This window comes from Tyto alba, unplaced genomic scaffold (assembly GCF_018691265.1).
Source record: "Tyto alba isolate M040663 unplaced genomic scaffold, T.alba_DEE_v4.0 Super-Scaffold_3, whole genome shotgun sequence".
Taxonomy (NCBI): domain Eukaryota; kingdom Metazoa; phylum Chordata; class Aves; order Strigiformes; family Tytonidae; genus Tyto; species Tyto alba.
Genome location: NW_024881304.1, coordinates 9,753,935 through 9,772,323, shown reverse-complemented (window position 1 = coordinate 9,772,323; position 18,389 = coordinate 9,753,935). Strand labels below are relative to the sequence as shown.

The following is an 18,389-nucleotide window of genomic DNA, read 5'->3' as shown; positions in this document are numbered from 1 at the left end:
CAGGGCTCTCTATCCACACACCCTCCCCACCTCAGCGGCAGCAGATGCCAGCCCATTTCCCAGGGTGCTGGCGGAGCAGAAGACCCTGCTCCGACCTCCTGCCCAGCACAGCTTCAGGCTCACTTTCAGGAGAAGCCTCTGATGTTAGAGCCAGGGTTCAACCACCCTGCAGAAGCTCACCATGCCTTGCAGCTAAGCACGCCTGCCACTGCTGGGAAATGGGTGACCGGGCTGGGAGAACAGTGAGTTCCCTCCACTGAGTGATCTCCTGCCATCGACTGCCAGTTCCTGAACTTTGGCTCCGTCCAGGAGGCAGTAAACGAAGCAGATAATTGCCTGGCAGTGATTGATAGGGAGTCAAGGGTGAGCAGGGAGGGAGGGGCAGGGGATGAGCGGGAGGATTATGTTTCAGAGGGAAGTATTTTTTTAGGATTTGTCTATGCAGGCAGTCAGGAGCTTTTCTGAATCACATGGGCTTAGCCTGAGCAGGAGGATTCACTGTAATTTTACACCTTTTCAGCATTTCGGCTGGTGCTGCTGAAATCTGCAAAGAGATTAAAGATGGGAAGGGACAGAGAATTGATTTCTTTGCCTTTGGTCTACTGGGACAAATATTCAAAGCTGAATCGCAGTTTAGAATTTTTTGATGGTACGAGTGGAGAGAGGAAGGAGCAAGCAGCTGCCAGCAATAAATAACTATTAGGAAACAGTATTAGGAAATAGTACCAAGAAGAAATGTTGCTGCTAGGATATGCTTTCAGCCTTGGGGAATCCATAACCAGGCAGCTCAAAAACTGCTTTGGTATCCAGAGCTTGTGTGCAACTTCTCTTAGACCCAGAGCATCAGCAGTGCTGCTGGAGAAGCCCGAGCTCGGGTCTCCAGTGAAGAAGGGAAGTCAGCTCATTGCACGGTTGAACATTGCAGGCTTCCACTCGGCAATGCCGAGAGTTAGCAACAGTGTCATGTACTGCAGCAAATCTACGTTCAAACCGTCATCCACAAAGGGAAGTGAAGCTTATCTATAGCCTATTGCTGTGACTTTGATACTGAACTTTATAGCCAGGCTTCAAGTAAGCCTAGGGAGAGCCTATGCATTGTAAACTGCTTAAACTGAACCATCTGAGCTTAAACTGAACTGTCTGAATTCAGAGATAAGTGTTAGTAAAAATCCTGACCAATCTCTACTTAAGGTTTACATTTTTACCAGGTTTGAGATATGCTTGCAGAACTATGCTAACACATTGAGGTAATGGAAAATGTTCTCTGTTTTATACACAAATCTCCCTAAATTAGAAATAGTTTTCCATTTCAAGCGTCCAGCATCAGGCAGCCTGTTCCCTCTCCTTCACTGGTCAGCCTTCTCGGGGCAGGGTCTACTGGGCAGAAAGATAAAGTGTGGCATAAAACAGGGTCAGACAGAGCCACGTCCGCGGCCGATGAGCAGGTGCTGATCAGCCCGCCGTTATGAATGAGCACAGCCGCGCACAGTCGGATCATCCGAAATGCATCCCAGAGAGCAGGGAAGAGGCAGGAATTCCAGCAATCCCTCCAGCCCTCTCCCCCGGGAAGCCCCTGGCTGCAAGGCAGGCATCTCCCTGCCATCCTCTGAGTCAGGAGCAAAAGTCCCCAGCAAACAGCTGCCAGGGCAGCTGGGCCTATTTTCAAATGGAACAGTTGAGCAGTGCTGTTGAAGCCCTTGGGTGCAGAGCACACCCGATGGCACCAGCACAGTGCCACAGTGTACTTGGCTTCGTGCCACTGACTCAGCAGGCATTTTTGTTCGTGGCCTGTACAAGCAAGCAGCGCAGTCACGCGTTACGGTTGGAAGCAAGATGTCATGAGGAGAACCGTCCCACGCTGCTTGCATGAGGTGCATTCCTGCCCAGGGTCTGCAAGCCGCCAGAAGGGACTGTTCTGGTCATGGTGAAAGTTCACTTGCTCGAGGACAGCTCCAAAATGCCAGACACTGGTTTACTGAATTATTTCTTCCACAGCTGCCTCAGCAATCCCAGGCCCTTGAGACCAGCAGGAAAGTCACTGATGGTGAGATGATTGGCTCAGCAGGTGAGGGCAGAGCAGTGGAGGTTGTTTATCTTGCCTTTGGCAAGGCTTTCGATGCTGTCTCCTGTGACATCCCACTGGATTAGTTGATGAAGTACGAATTAGGTTAGCAGACTGAAAAGTGGCTGAGCTGCCAGGCTCCAAGGGTTGGGATCAGCCACATGAAGTCCAGGTGACTAGTGATGAGGCCAGTCACTAGTGGTGTACCCCAGCATGAGCACTGGGACCGCTGCTGTGTAACATCTTCATTAATGACCTGGAGGATGGGAGGGAGCACAACCTCAGCAAGTTTGCAGATGATACCAAGCCAGGAGGAATGGTTGGTACCCCAGAGGGTTGTGCCACCATTCAGAGAGCCCTCAACAGGCTGGAGAGCTGGACCAACAGGAATCACTTTTGTCAAAGAGAAGTACGAAATCCTACACCTGGGGAGGATTAAGCCAATGCACCAGTGCATGCTGGAGGGTCTGACCTGCTGGGAAGCAGCTTTGTAGCAAAGGCCATGAAGATCCTGGTGGAGAAAAGATTTAACACGGGCTACCAACATGCACTTGTGGCAAAGAAGGCCACCAGCCTGCTGGGCTGCTTTGGGAAGAGCATTGCCAGCCGGCCAGAGGAGATGATGCTTCCTCCCACTCAGACCTGGTGAGGCCACACCTGGAGTGTTGGGTCTAGTTCTGGGCTCCCCAGTACAGGAGAGATGTTGGCATACTGGAGCGATCCAGTGAAGTACTACAAAGACGATGAAGGGACTGGAGCATTTGCAGTACAAGGAGGCCAAGAGAGCTAGAATTGTTCAGCCTGGATAAGGCTCCAGGAGGATCTTACCAATGTGTATAGATACTTGCAGGGAGGGAGTTTAGAAGGAGATGGAGCCAGACTCTTCTCAGTGGAGTCCAGTGACAGAACACAAACTGAAGTATAGGAGAGTCCACTTAAACATAAGAGAGAACTTGTTTTGCTGTGAAGGTGATTGCACATTGGAAAAGGTTGCCCCAAAGAACCAGTGGAGTTTCTATCCTTGGAGATATTAAAAAACTGCCTGGACACAGACCTGGGCATCCTGCTCTAGTGGATCCTACTTTGAGCAGAGGGGCTGGACCAGACCCTCTCCAGAGACGCTTTCCAACCTCAACTCCTCTGTCATCCTGTGAACTGTAGAGTGGTGAAAGCCCCTTTCCTCAGGCTGGCCCCTCACCTGCACAAGCAGGCTATTGACATAGGAGTCCTCTTACCTAAGAGGCAGCAGATAGTAAGAACAATATAAAAATTGAGAAACTGAACAGAAGCCAATTGGGCATGTGCAAAGCTATAACAGGTGCTGTGTCCTCGTGTACATGTTATTAATAAGGTACATGGCCAGCCCATCCTCCTGGGTGCAGACCCCACAGAACTATTCGGGGTTTTGCCCATCCTATTGTGAGAAGAACACCAGCCAAACTATCAAAGATCAGATCGGAGATCTGTCTCTTCTTCTGCCTGACAGTGGCCAGCAGCAGATGCTTACAGAAAGAACACAAGAAATAAAGCACTCAGTGTGACTTCCCCAGCACACTCGCCCAGTTCCTATCAACCTGCAAATCAGGAACTTTTTATGCGAGGCTTTGTAGCCATACCAGTTTTCAGTAGTTCTTGATGAGCAGTTCTTCCACGAGTTTTTTTAAAGCACTTTACATTCTGCTGCAACAACCTGTATAGCTTAATTGTACACAATATATAAGAAGTATTTTTATTTTAAATATTGCTTGATATCCTCACTGGACACACTGTATGTCCTGTACTGTGAGAAGCATGAGCAAATGCACCTTCTTCACATTACTCACCATCTGTAAGATCTACCATGCAACATCCTTTCCAAACTGGAGAGTCTGTACTAATCCTCCCACAGGAAGCTTCCTTTAATTAGTCAAATCTGATCAAGACTGACTTGCCAGGGGTATTCCAAAGACCTTTCTATCGATATAGCAATGCTGAATGTACACAAAAGCCACTTACACACAATGGCCAGAGAAATGCAAGCATGGAAGATTTATGTATCATGGATTACTTCTGGAATACTTCCAGGCACCTCGAATCACCACTGGAAAAATCACTTGCATCAAAGCAGGATGGGCCAGGAAGATGTACAGCACAACAGTTTTGTGGAACTCTGGGCCGATTTTGATATAAAGCCCCCATATATTATCAGCACAAGCATAAAGACAAATGTCATCAGTATCCTTTGCTGGTACATAGACCCAGCTTACCAGCTGCTGCTGTGTACCATTAACCTGTACATATGCTACCTTGATTCCCACAAGAATCTGGGCAATTAGAAAATAACATTTGAATGCAAATCTGGGCTTCTGAAAGCAAGAGAGTCCTCAGTGTGCAGGAAACTGTACTTGTGTTAAAATATCTCTCTCATTCTGAGGCTGCACACACCAGGGGGCAAGGATTTGGCAATTTTTTTTGTGGCAGAATCTTGAGAGACATGAGCAGCTTTTTAGACATTTCCAGGGTGCCTGGGTTTCAGTTTTTGAACAAACAAGCAGATGTGTCTGATCAGCCTTCCCAAAGCTCCTCTCCTCCCACCACTGCTGTTGGAAAGCAGCCCCCCTCATTCCTGATTGCCTTCTTCCATATTTTACTTATCTAAAAGAATCAAATTAAATCAAGCATGTTAAACAGCCAGAATTTCATCATGCAAAATACAAAGCTCTGCAAAACCTTCAGACTGGGGAGAATATAATTAGGATAATGGAAATTGGAAAAAAAAAAATCTGAAATGCTTTTTAAAAAAAGTATTAAAAGGGATAGCTTGGTAGAATGAATGTATTTTACAGTTACTAGTAACAACTGAAGTGTTGGAGAGGGAATATTTCAGTCTTTCAGAGCAAGTACTGCTTAAGGCCACAGACAGGAGAGCCTGAGCTGGCAACAGCACAGCCAAGGTTAAGTGCAGGAGCATCAAGCAAGAGGCCAGCACACAGGCAAAGAGGCTTCTCCGTGCCCAAATGGAGGAGCTGTGCTCTTAATCCCAGCAGCTGAATCCAGGGCGTTACTAGTTCCTGATTTGTTTTCCAAGAATTGTACAGCCTGCAGGACTCCAGACTAAAAGGACTGGGATGGGAGGGAGTACTAACTACAACGCACAGCTCATCACCAGGCCTGGAAGATCACAGTCTTCCTCAGGACAGATCTGGAGAAGAGGCTCCTGCCTTCCAGCTGCCTGTCTGTCCTGACGCAGACATAAAATTCTTGCAGCCCAACTCGGAAGGTTGCAGCTGCCACAAATGGACACAGGAGCCTGCCAGCAGCAGCTGGTGTGCTGGCTCCCTTGCTTCTAGCCTTGCCTTTGGGCCTGCAGGTTTGTCCAGCCTGCTGACAGCCCCAGACAGCCATCTGCTGGGCAACCGCATCATAAACCAACCTAAAATAGCACTTGCAAGCGGGATGATTATGCTTCAGTTCTTCCCAGCTTCCTGTGAGATTTGGAGCTCAACAGGATTCATTTGGCAAGGCAGCTAGAATAGGCAGCATTAAGCACCAGTGTCTGGAATTTTAAGAAGAGGTGCAGCGTCTGTGCACGTCTGTCCCTCCCAAGAAGTGTCAGTATTTCTGGAACACGTAAGTAGAACAGAAGGAATAAATCCAGCTTTATAACACTTCTTAAAGCTGAAGGTTGCTTCTAGGCATCACAGCCCCAGCACAGAATCCAGAAAGGTGGCCAGAGCAGGTAAGGAACCAAAGCAGTACAGGATAGCATTTGGTGGTTAGGCAGCACAGAGCTGTAAAAGCAGTCCTGGTCCTCTTGAAACTAGTTGAGATTTAGCCTCAGTAAACCTAGAGTTGAGTCTGAAACCATCTGAGAGGTCAATGTCCTTTAATCACTTCCCTGAGCCAGTATTAACTGGTTCCTGCTTTAAGTATTTAATTTGTCCATAGCTGCAGTGACTGAGGGCAGGAGCAGCAGCAGCTTCCTAAGCAGCGAGGAATGGGGAATGTCTGCAGTGGGTAAGGCAGCAGTGCAAACGTGGAGGCAGCTCTGGGGAAGGCAGGTTCCTTTCAGGACCTTCCAAGGAATTGGAAAGTAGGATTCAATGTTCCTGCAGCAGCACTGGGTGGAAAGTTTTGAGGGCTGACTCTGCCTGTGGAAAGCCACGGCAAAGTCTGTGTCCTCAGGGTACGGGCCAACAGACCACGCCAGACCAAGAACAAACTCTCAGCCACCTTTCCTGTGGGATATCAGGACAGATGCTTTCCTAAGCTCCCCTGTATGTGTCCAGGCCTCTCCCTGGAAAATACAAAATATTTTCCACAAGCAAGATGTGTTATTTAGTGTCTGGCTTTATAGTTAAAAAGTTGTCCGCAACAGAGCACCTAACAGGACGTGTACGACAAACATGTGAAACGCAGAACATCCATTTCCACAGCTCATGTCAGAAATTCAAAAGCCATGAGGTTAACACTTAAAGACAGCATGACACAACTTATTTCCCAATCACATTGCAGAATTAAGAATTGGAAAACTTTTGCAAAACTAACCATGCATGACCATGCAAAAAGTAAATGAACAGAAGCACACATTCTAGACAAGCAGCAGCTAGCTTTATTGAGTTGCAGTAACACTGCATCAAAACCAAAAGAAATTAAAGTCGCTTTTTGCTTCGTAGCATTAGTAATTTCTCAAATGAAAACATGATTATGTTTAATAATATTAAGAGAAAACCAAGGAACAGGAGCAAGAATAAAGTTAGACGAGACTGTAGAGCCAGTGTCCCCTTCATGTATTCCCCTCGTGTCAGAGAAACTCAGTTTTTGGAAGTGCTGTTAAGTTTTCTCAAGCAAATGTCAGCAATTGAATCCCAGGACACAGCAACAGGTGAACCAAATATATCGTAGGTTGCTATGAACTGTGCTGTACTTTTGAAATCACATTTGGGGTATCTTCAGTGGGACAGAAAGGGATTTCAGAGAAAAGTTCAGATTAATCAAACACATTTCTCCACTGGCTGCTTCAGTAAAGCTTAGTACAAACGTTAAACATTTTTGCCTCTTAGTTCCACAGAAAAGATCAGTGTGCCAGATCCGATACACTACCTGTAATAGCCCTCAACCCACTGAAACGTAACTCTGGCCTCCCTTGCTTAATTCTGTGTTTGCTGCATCACATACATGTAAAACCACTGCCAACATAGAAATAGCCAGAACTAAAAAACTATAAGAGATGAGAACACTATCTGACATTGCTTGTAGATACTAGTATGTGCAGCTGCTAACTCATGCCCTGAGAGTTAAGTACACACCACCAAACAATTATTTTAAGGAAATTTTTCAGCATCAATAGCTACATGTTTCTTCAGTAAATAAAGAATTATATTTTAAGAAGTGTCCCCTTCTTCCATAAGGAAGTACTTAAGGTCGTGTGTGTAATAGTGAGAGCTGTCTGTTAGCAGCATTACTGATGTGGTACATTGGCTCAGACAGGTGTATCACCTCTAACTCCTCATCAACTCTGTTTCAGAGCTACAGCTTACATTTCTAAATGGCACATAGCACCACCTAAAGAATGTGAGGAAGGCAAAAAGGTATTAGGGCAACCAATCATTCCTGAAACTTCAAGTGATCATTCATTTATTCCTTTGAGGCAGACCTGCACTCTCTTCCTTCTCCTCTCTAATTTCCACAGAATTCTGAGTCTTCACAGACCTGGTGCAATCCAGTTAAGAAACTTCATAGCAACTTCAAAACCAAGAAAACATGCCTGGAAAAGAGAGAGCATACAGACCAAATAAGGATTCTAAAAACCTAATCCAAACAAGGTTTTTGAAACATAGCACTATAAAAACCTGACGTGGCTCATGTGGAAGGAGGAAGAGAACAAAAAGTGTTCTTGGACCAGAGGCAAGAATTCTACTATATCCTTCTACACAAAGGTAGAACTTCTACTCCATTAGGCTCATTATTTATTGAAGGGGAAGCCAGTCCAAACTTATCCACCCATCTCTGTCTTCTACTGGTGGATGTACAATCAGTAAAGAAAGACTATCAGAATGACTCAAAGGGCTTTCATGGTAAGCTTTGAAGGACGGTTTACTTGGTGTTCCCCCTAGATTAAGATACATTTTTAGAACCTGGACACCAACAGCCAAAAGCACCTGCAGTGACAAGAATCTCACTGAAATGGTGTAACAGTAAGCAGCCAGTCATCTCCTCTACAGACTGCAAACAATCATTGTGAGTGGCCAGGTCCCCAAAACCCATCTGGAATCACAACTTACCGCGTTAGCGGGAAATGCCCTGATCATTACAGCTGTGAAGCCCTTGTACAGAGATGCAACTCCTTCCTCTCTGATAAGTTCTCTCAGCACATCTCTAAAGCCATTTGGGTATTTTCCTGGAGGAGCTGAAAGGGATACAAAACACATTAGCTACGATGTGTGGCAGTCACAAGTGCTGAAGGATGTGGCACTTGATTTTCAGCAGGCTCATATTAATAATATACCATCTAGGTGACACCAGAATCCAAGCATTGCTTAAGCTATGTTGCGACATCTGCTTGGGAAAATTATCTCCTTCAATCAAAAGCAAGCAAACAAAAAAGATACCTTACTAGACACTCAGTAAACAGAAGGTAGGTGCTCACCATCACCACATAGAATTTACATCATCAAGTCACTGGGGGGCAAGGAAGAAAGGAGAATAACTTTTGTCAGGGTTGGAAGTCTGAGCTGCTACACTGCTGATCACAGCTCTCCCAAGAGCTGCAATTAGGAGATGGGAAGGTCAGATATAAAAATTGATGAAGCTGGTTTATAAGAAACAGAAAATGATCCTATTGCATGCCGCAGTCAAGAATAGCAACAGATTTCCAAGTGAAAAGCACAGGCTGTTTTAATGATGATGTTACACAAACTTGCTGAGGTGTTTTTAAAAAGTTACTATATTCAAAGAACAAGTTATTCCTTCTTTTGACACTTCTCTGGAAAGTACTGCCTCTGCCAGCCCTCTGAACAAGTACTCCTCAAGCCAAACCAGTCAAACAGAACCACCATTAACCCACATCATCTACACAGCAGCACTGGGGATTGGCCCAGCGGAAAAAGGATGCAAAGCTGTAATGTATTTCACACTCAGCCCTTGGTATGGTATCAAACAACCACAGCAGCCATTATTCAGAGAACAAGAAAATAAGTTTCCTGCACTAGATTATTATGATCCATGACTCAAGAAAAATGGTTTTACTGTCCAGTGGAGAGCTGAGTCCACAGAGAGAGACCACAGGGAACCTTAACAAAAATATTTATTGACTGGAAGTCCCAGAGAAACCAATGAAAAACCTGTCAAACTTCACTGAAGCACAAGGCCTGGCATCATCCTCACTATAACCAGGCTACAGATACTTAAGAGCAGAGCTGTTAGTCTAAAAGCAATGCTCTCATCAAGGCGCACCCAGTTACTATAAATTTCAGATAGCACTAAATCTGAAGTGAAATAACAAAACCTCTCAATGAATTACATTTGTAATAAAACAGCCATGACAGGCGGTTCTATTATTATGACTTCTATGCTTAGGTTTTAAAACAGGTATCTTGAATCAGGATCATTATATTAGCAGGGAGGCAGGAACAGAGAAGTACAGCCTGATTTGCTAAAAATCTGTGAGGAAACCAACTAAAAAGCTAGGATCACACTTGGGTTTCCCATGTATTTGTCTCAAGAAGTGCTCAAGGCATGCTACCTCCCAGATGGCATCCTCCATCGCTGCCCAGCCCATTCCCAGGAGCACTGCAGCACTGAGTGAGGCTGTGACAACCTGTCATGCAACTCACCAGTCTGGAAACGGGATTTCAGCACGTCTGGTGGAATGGCAACTGCCCAGTTGAAGATCCCAGCCAGGCCCCCAGCAAAGAGGATCCTAGGTGCACTGAGGTCACTCACGCTGTGGCAGGATTGGGGTGGGGTGGGAGGAAAAAGGAAAAACAAAACAAACAAAAAAAGAAAGGGGAAAAAAAGTGAAAACTCATCTGTTTCAACTCAGGTGACAATCAGAGGCAGCTTGGCTGACAGCCAGAAAGCAGCACAATGCTGCAGACACAGAGTGCAGTATGTCAGCAAGACTTCCAAGAACCAGAGCCCTGTGGGCAACATATACTAACTCCACCCAAAAGGTTCTTTAATTCAGCAGCACACACACAGATGCTCTGGGGAAAAAAGGCAAAACAACAACAAAAACCAAACAGCTCTTTGTAGACACACAGGGGTGAAAGCAAAGAGACCTACTTTAATTATTCCTTACTTGGCTAATAAGATCCAAGGCTAGAATCTGAGAGTAACTCAAAATACTATTTTACCTGTCAGTTAACCCCAGATCAAAACAGCTCAAGTCACAAGATAAGCAACTTTTTTTTTTTTTAATTTGTTTTGATGACACTGTTCTTAATCTTTTTGTAACTGGGGAGATTAATCAGCAGTGTCTGAGCAGTCCAGAAAATGATGACTGTGAGATTTCACTAACCTCTTTCCCTCAGGGGTCAGAATGTTCTTCAGCCACTCGTACGTCATGAAGTACATTCCACTGGCTGGGACATCTGGTGGGTAAACAACAAAGACTGTGAGTAGTGGGAAACGAAATGAAGCCTCGAGGCACAGCAGCCCCATGCCAGCTCAGCAACACCACTAAGTACATCCAGATTCCTTTTCTGAACCTCCTCAACAAACAAAAATCTTCCACTGCTCTACACAGAAGAGCTGAACTTTCCCAGGTGTTTTAGCAGGTGCTGAAGGCAAGAATTGGGAAAGTATCTATTCTCAAGTGCTTCAGTCAGCAGCCTTCCAAATCAGACTGTAACCTGCCTGCTGGCCATTAAGCTAATGATGAGATACCTCTAAGCTTTCTTAATTGCTGCACAGGAGATCAGAGCAGTTAGGAACTTCAAGAGTTTTGCACACTATTTGTTCTAATGGTCCTATTTGTTTTTTGGTTTTTTTTTTTTGTAGCTGATGGGTTTCATTTTGAGTTTTATGTTAAGGTGCTCCTAAAGCTCATTCTTAGCTCACGCGTAAGCTGGAGAACCAGCCTCCGGCTAGCGACACTGCCAGAGTTACATTGCTAGCTGCTACACTTCTGTGAGAAGCAGAGGATAGAACAAATTCCTAAACTGAGATATCAAAATACAGAAATTTCAGCTTATCCCTGAAAAACATTGCCCCAGTAGAGGGAACAATCTAATGCTCTTCATAGGAGAAAGTACCGAAACAGGTGAAGGATTCAGTGTCTGGCACAATTGCTTTGTTGTTGTTGTTGTGAGAGGGGTCATGACATCCCAGTCCAAAATAGCCCACACTAAAGCGGGTAGAAAGCATAACTGCTGCAATCACACTAAGCAGTCAGCATTATACAGCCACAGTCACTGACAGTCACAATCCTTCTCCCAAGAGATAAAAAAAAAAAAAAAAAAAGCAAAAAAAAGCGCCCACTTCTGTATTTTTCTTTTCTCTTTGTTCTCTCTGCTCCTTTCCAGAGGTCTCTCACTCCTCTTGGCTTCTCAGATCTTAATTACTTCCTATATCCCTCTGATCCTTGTCATCTAATCTCTTCCTCACTCACTGAGAATCTCATGTTTATTTCTCAGTCCCTTTGAGGCATTGGAGTAGCTCTGCAGACTGCAAAAAAAAAAGAAAAAAGGGTGACACAGCATCTCCAATTGGCTAAAGGGACCGCGAGATCTATGATACCATGTCAGGCTTCTTATCTTAAAGTACCCCACACAGAGGAAGCATCAGAATGTCTCTACCAGTTACCTCTCATAAGGGTGAGCACTGTCCCCTTGTACACGCCACGAATCCCAGCCTCACGGTACAGCTGCTTTGCACAGTCCAAAGAGCCACTGTATTTAGTTTCACCTGTAGCTGCCTGGATCTGAAGGATTAAAGTGATAGTTTCTGACTAGTGAAGGTTTCTGGCTGGTGAACAATCATTCAGCTAACGGTTAGAAAGCCACGTGCATGTTCCCAGAGAGGAAGAAGCACATACTCATTCCACAGGCACTCCTGCATACAAAACCTCTGCATCACTTCCTCAAACAGCTCTCTTGCATTCAAGCTGAGGAAGTGTTTGCTGTTCCATGCAGAGGCTAGATTCCCCCTTATTTTTCCACAGTGTGAGTTTGAAGCAACTGAAGTCACTTAGGTAATTCTACACCTGCACTGACAAGAAGTAACCTTCAAATAGTTTAGTGAAATTCAAACAATTTGTATTCATATAAAAGTCTGAAATAAGCAAAGCTTCCCATCTCTGCTAAAGATGGTATTTTCATTTGTTTGGGTTTACATTTTCCAGCAACACTTTAAAAACCCTGGAGGAGGTATAGAGCTAACAGTCACCCAAACATTAGAAAACTATTTCATGCATTTGGAAATGCATTCCTTAGTTATGTGTTGGGAACCTGTCAAGGTAACAGAAAATCTTTACACTAGAAAGAGTCTTACTATCTAGTAGTTATGCATTTTTTTAGACGTTTCATTCTGAAAAACTGGATTTTCCCATACTTTGAAGTGGACTGAGGTATTTACTGATGCCTCATATAATGCCACACAGTATAAGGCTCATGCTCTGTAAAATTAATAGAGCAATGAACGCTGTATGTACTTATACTGTCATGGTGAGTTTGTATAATGCTTCTCCGTGACACAGTTGCATTACATGACAGTTGTCTCAGTCCTGCCAAAAAACAGACCAGAGTAAATACACTAACTAAGGAAGTTCCTGGTATGGAAAGACAAGACCCCTAAAATTAAATTCCCATCACCACCATCCAATGCCTTACCTGTAAAAGGCACTTGATTCTCTCTCCTGGAGCCATGATTACTGTTGTGAACACTCCCGACAACATGCCAGCAGCAAACAGCTGAGGATATCTGGCCCAAGGAAACAGAAGAGACCCTAACACAACACATTACATAGGAAACAAAGGGCAGAAAGACCCCTGTGTCACCAGATTATGCTGTTCTTATGCTGTTCTACATGAGGTTGGCAGTGGAACTAGAAATGCATCCGCTGCTTTTGATCAGCGCAGAAGTGCCTCATCAATGCATAATTAGAGCTAAACAATTTAAGATCTGTAGGATTCAAAGCCCTGGTTCCCACAGCAACCATAACTCAGCTCTTCACATCCATTGTAATTGCTAATATTCCTTGTACTTGCACTTTTTTGCTACAGCATTCCCCACTGATTTTTATACTTAACAGTCTCTTCCTCCTCCAGTCTCCCACTCTTCTCAGTGACCCCAGATTCTGTGCATATTCCGGTTTGTGCAGCCAGACACCTCCTTTCTCTAACCTCTCAGTCCCTCAGCCTCTGCCATCATCCAGTCTGTCCTACCAACCTGACATCAGGCCATACATTCTGCACCTGCTTTCATGTGGCAGTCTCCATGACAGAAATCCATTTAACAGACCAAGTTTCTCCATCATAAACTTATTTTCACATCCAACATTCTGCTATGTTCTCTAGTAAGACAACCTAATATCTCAATTTAATTAAATTCTAGACCTCTCACTTCTCTCCACTTGCCCAAGAGATGGCATTCTATTCGGATTTTTGAATTCTTATACCTTTCTTTACTCTTAATTTCCCATTAAATCTTCCAGATCCAGATTCAGACCTCCCTCACCACTCCACGTTCACTTCCTGCTCAAACTAAGCTTTGATTTTTCTAACTCACTTTGGAATTATTCATCTCCAGAAAAGCTAGAACAGGCTCCTCAATTTTCTCCCCATCTCCTTCTTTCCGAAACTTCCCTTAAAAATCAACATGGGGAACCACTACTATTCTGCCTGCCTCTAGACCCATAACCATGGTGTTAATAGTCTGACCTTTCTTTCTGGGCCTCACATCCCAGGCACACTGTATCTTACTGTGTAAAGTCTGCACCTAAGGTACAGGACAATTGGGCACTCTGACAGTTCCACCATATATTTGCTGACCCTTGTTCTTTCTCTCCTGCTGCTCTGCTTGGGAGGAGTTCTGCATGAAGACTCAAAAAACTACGCTGCCCTACTCCAGCTTGTTCCTCAAAACTTCCCTGTGGTATGATGTGTACAAAACACAAGGCACCGAGGTGATAAGGCTGCTGGAAATAAGCCCACAGCCCATTTGTTTCCCTGCATTCTCCACTCCTTACTGCTCCCCTGGTCTTACCCTTCAGCCTCGTCTGCATGAGGGCACTACTGTGGTAAACCCGAGGGTAAGCTAGCAGTGCCCCAACACCTCAGCACTGCATCTCCCTGAGCAATCTGCGCAGAGGGAGCTCGCTCCATGTCGTGACAGTGGCTAGTGCTGCACAGCCAGGTGCACTGGGTACACTGGGCAGCCCCTGGGCACGCAGGGCTCCAACAGAAACTGCACCTCCCCACTCCACCATGCTGGACTCCAGCTTTTTGACAGGGCGCCTACATATCGCGCAAATAATAGAACAAAATGTTGCTAAGCTACAGGTTTGTTCCTGTAGAGCTATAAATCACAACTCAGCAAAGAAGTTAAAGGGGTACTTTATGGGTGGGGGGCTTTCTTCATGCATAATTTAGCTTGTAGAAAGCCACGCCCAATTTTCTTAGCTTCCCATCTCTTTTCCAGAAGATTAGACAAGTCCAAGAGGAGGGCTGCTCATAAACACCTCGGTGCAGAAATTAATAATAAAACATTTCTATGGCTATTATTATATCCTAACGTAAGGACACAAGAAGAGTCACAACTAACAGGGAAAAGTGAATTAGGACTATGAATGTTGTCAAGACTGCTTGACCATGAATTTATTTCTCCCATAGTTTCTATTAATAGCAAGACTGTTGGCAGGCAATCATTATATAACTCACACTGTACTCATCTAAAACGGAATTGTTCCTTAATGGCTCTTCCTTGCGTAGAAAGGGAATTGCACAGCACCTGCCCACATGCTGTCTGTTTTTAGCCTGTGCTATCAGTCCCACGCTTCCAGAAACATTAAAACACATGAGTGTTTTATTTTTTAGAACTATATTTATAACCTAGGAGAATAGACAAATTTACACCACAACTCAGTGTGTGACAATACAGCAGGCTGCAAGAGCCTTAGGGTACCTTTCCCAACTGTCTGATTATCTCAGAAACTCACGTCAAAACATCATCAGGTTTTCTCTGTTGGAGCCTTTTTCCCAAGCCAAATCCAAAGAAACACACAGCAAACATGGGTGTCACTCCAATAATAGGAGCTGCCATTCCTCTGTATAAGCCTCGGACTCCCTGCAAGAAACGTTACCACAAGAATTACTTGGGTTTGCATAGACTTTGCACACATTTCAACTTACTGAGAAACAAAAGGCTACAATACAGGATAGTATCAGGCAGACAGTCAAATTAATCAGAGGAATAATGAGGTCTATTGTTCATTTGCAATTATACATGTTTTGTTGAGGCTCAGGGCCTGTTGCAGAGGAAAGAAGTCCTTCCTGGAAAACACTGGCATCGCTTATACCCTCCTGCTTCCATACTGTTCATCCTGTACTTACATCTCGAGTATGAAGAAGTTAAAAGCCACCTGATTAATAGTCCTAACAGATTATGTCAAAAGTCTTCTCTCTCAAGACACATACAAAAACATACATGTGCTTTATTAATAAGTCATCAAATGCAGGAGTGTAAAATCTTGACACTGAGCCTGAGAACGCTGATTCAAATTCACTCTTTAGATAAAGGAAGAGCCAGGGAGACTAACCTTAACTGCTTCACTCCCTACACAAACTCAGTTTGGAATGAGTTCAAGAGCAAGTTACTTTTATCTTTCCTTTCCTCAGTCAAAACTCTTTCACCATACAACTTTACATTCCTGACACTTCCCTTCATCAGACTACACTCATGGAAAAATTCTAATGCAGACCCCAGCAGTAGCATTTATTTCATCTTGCCTTTGAACTGAACTTTTTCTAATAAAAAGGAGAGTTATCTTTCTAGATAAAAGCCAGATGCACAAATTAAATATCTGCTGGTCCGTCTGCCCCGTCCTTCACCCCTCCAAATAAAGTAGCGTATCTCAGTATGTGTCTGTATGCTCACAGGCACAACTGACTCGGTTATGAGTCTGGCTGACAAAGATCAGACACTCCTGCTCAATCTTCCCATGAGAAGTGGGAAACAAAAGGCCTTGGCAGAGAGGTTTAATAGTTTTCCTTATAGAAACTGATGAGTATTGAGTAGGAGTAGAGAGACAGAATTACTTTTGAACTTCACATCACAAGGCTATTATTATTGTTCAGCTCTGACGTCCGTGCTTCAGCAGGGGTGTTAAAAACCTCAAGGGATTCAGAGCTAGCAAAGCACTTCAGCGCTTTGTGGGAGAGACTAGGGAACCAAGATTTACTTTGGTTATGTAACAACCAGTTAATACCATAATGAAAGGAGATTTCAGATATGAGGCATCTCTTTCATTTAACAGAGAGTTACCTAACAAGCTCCAGTGGTTAGAAATTAGACTTTAGACTAGTAAACAAACAGCTGGGCTTTACAGCCATTGTTTCCAAATGGTAAATACCTGCTGGGAAAACTTCTGAAGCAGAAAACTGGATTCTATGTCACTTAAAGTTTTTAAACCAAGGCTTACATGATGGGGCTGATTCAGGAGTGAAAATCATTGTCCACCTTCTGAATAAGATTGAACAAAACTACTATAACTGACCCCTGTTTGAAAAAAAAAAAAAAAATCTATTAATGTTCCTCTACCTTCTCATAGATGGCTTTGGATATTGGTATCACACTATTTTGAACCAAAAGCATTTCGTAACAAAACAGAGACATGCACCTGGAACGTATGGATGCTAAGTATTCCCCAAATTTCGTAATCTGCTTAAAAATTTTAATTAGAAGCAATTCAACTGATAACGTAAGAATTGTAGAGTCTCTGGGGGGCAACATTCCCACACGATTCCCTCCTGCAACGTACAAGAACAACTGATATTTTCTGGCAGGCATCACAGATGACACGCTAACACAAGTACCTCTCCAACAAGAGTCTTTCTGAAGCAGTCAAAGGTCCCAGAATAGAGCGGGGGCTGACCAGGCTGTGGCTTAGGCTGGGTTTGCAGTCTGACCTGGTAAGACGGGATAGGAAAGCATTATTTTATTAAATATTACTATTTAAACTTTGATTCAGAGAACACCTCTGTATGACTATTATGGAGTAAGTTTTGTGATCAGACTTTACAATGTTGGTAGAGATTAACACCATTTTAGCCCTTAGCAGAAAATAATAAATTGAATTTTAATGCATGGAATAGTTAATCTATTTAACTAATTAATTGCGGGTATAATGTCAGGGTAACAACCCCGCCTTAACACCTGGGAGCTAATGCCGTGGCACTGCTGAGCTGCCCTACACACTCGCTGTACCGCCGTTCCCCCCCACCCCAGGAACACGGACCCTTTTTTTTTGATTTTTGCCATAAACCGGCCGAGGCCGGGAACCGGCGGCCGCCGCGCCGACAGGGGGCGCCCCGCCGCACGGCCGGCCTGCCCCGCGCGGCACCTCGGGGCGTTAAGCCCCGCCCCCCCCCCCCGCGGTGCACGCCGGGACGCCCCGCCGTTCCCCGCGCAGTGCCCGCCGGGAAACGTAGTCCTCCCCCGGCGGCCCCGCCCCGCCGGGCCCCGGGCGCCTCACCTTGATGGTGTCTAGTGGGTGCCCCACGAACACCAGGCAGACGCCCCCGAAGCCGCCCGCGAAGAAGTTCTTCACGGGGCTGACAGGCTGCGGCTGCTCCGCCATGGCGGCAGCGGCGGGTGAAGAGCGGGGCCGGGGCGCTGCGTCCCCGCCGAGCCAGTGCCGCCCCCTCCGCCCCGCGACCTTTACCCCAGTGCCGGGCCGCGCGGCACGCCGGGATACCGGGGCAGGCCGGGAGAGCGGCGGCCGCTGCCCGCGGGGGTGGTGGCGGCGGCGGGCCCTTCCCTCGCCGCCGTGCCGGGCGCTGCCTTCCAGCGTGAGCACCGGCCGGGGCCGGACCGCCGGGCCGCCGGCGCCTTCTGCGGGGGCTGAGCCGGCGCCCCGGGGCGGTCCCGCGTCACCGCCCCGACACCCACCCTCGCCCCCCCCATCCCCGCGCAGTGGTGCGGCCCGGCCCGGCCCGGCGGCACCGGCCCCGCCCGGCGGAAGTGACGCCAGGCGGAGGCCGGTGCTTCCGGCGCGCAGGCAGTGGCGGCCGGGCAGGAGGAGCCCGGGGTGCTGCTCCCTGCCCCCCCCCCCCCCCCCCCCCCCGGTGCCGCCCGGCCGCGGTCCGCGGCGCCCGGTAAGTGCAGGGGGGGCCGCGCCGCGGGTGGA

At 45.9% G+C, this 18,389-nt stretch overlaps 2 protein-coding genes across 3 annotated transcripts in view; one reads left to right on the top strand and one right to left on the bottom strand.

Moving 5' to 3' along the window:
* Positions 1-6,630: 6,630 nt before the first annotated feature.
* Positions 6,631-17,981, bottom strand: SLC25A20 (solute carrier family 25 member 20). The gene is made up of 9 exons (XM_042799350.1): positions 17,736-17,981; positions 17,077-17,169; positions 15,201-15,328; positions 12,874-12,964; positions 11,849-11,966; positions 10,563-10,635; positions 9,877-9,986; positions 8,326-8,450; positions 6,631-7,808 (listed from the first exon to the last, which is right to left on the bottom strand). Exons 1-9 carry the CDS (start codon positions 17,838-17,840, stop codon positions 7,746-7,748), a joined length of 906 nt encoding a protein of 301 aa, XP_042655284.1. The 5' UTR covers positions 17,841-17,981; the 3' UTR covers positions 6,631-7,745.
* The window catches only part of ARIH2 (ariadne RBR E3 ubiquitin protein ligase 2), a 36,534-nt gene continuing 36,116 nt past the window's right edge, over positions 17,972-18,389 (top strand). The window contains exon 1 of one of the 2 annotated variants that reach the window (XM_042799349.1): positions 17,972-18,357. The gene's annotated coding sequence lies outside the window, so the exon portion shown is untranslated. The remainder of the gene's footprint in view (positions 18,358-18,389) is intronic. The other variant, XM_033009266.2, reaches the window with a different exon arrangement.

Bases quoted from the DNA above. Each gene is read 5' to 3' on its own strand.
- SLC25A20 (XM_042799350.1), bottom strand. From the start codon at position 17,840: ATGGCGGAGCAGCCGCAGCCTGTCAGCCCCGTGAAGAACTTCTTCGCG. The intron at 12,965-15,200 runs GTGAGTTTCTGA...TCCTTGGGCCAG, and splicing joins AAACCTGATGATGTTTTGAC to ATATCCTCAGCTGTTTGCTG. The intron at 11,967-12,873 runs GTAAGGCATTGG...TTAATCCTTCAG, and splicing joins GAATCAAGTGCCTTTTACAG to ATCCAGGCAGCTACAGGTGA.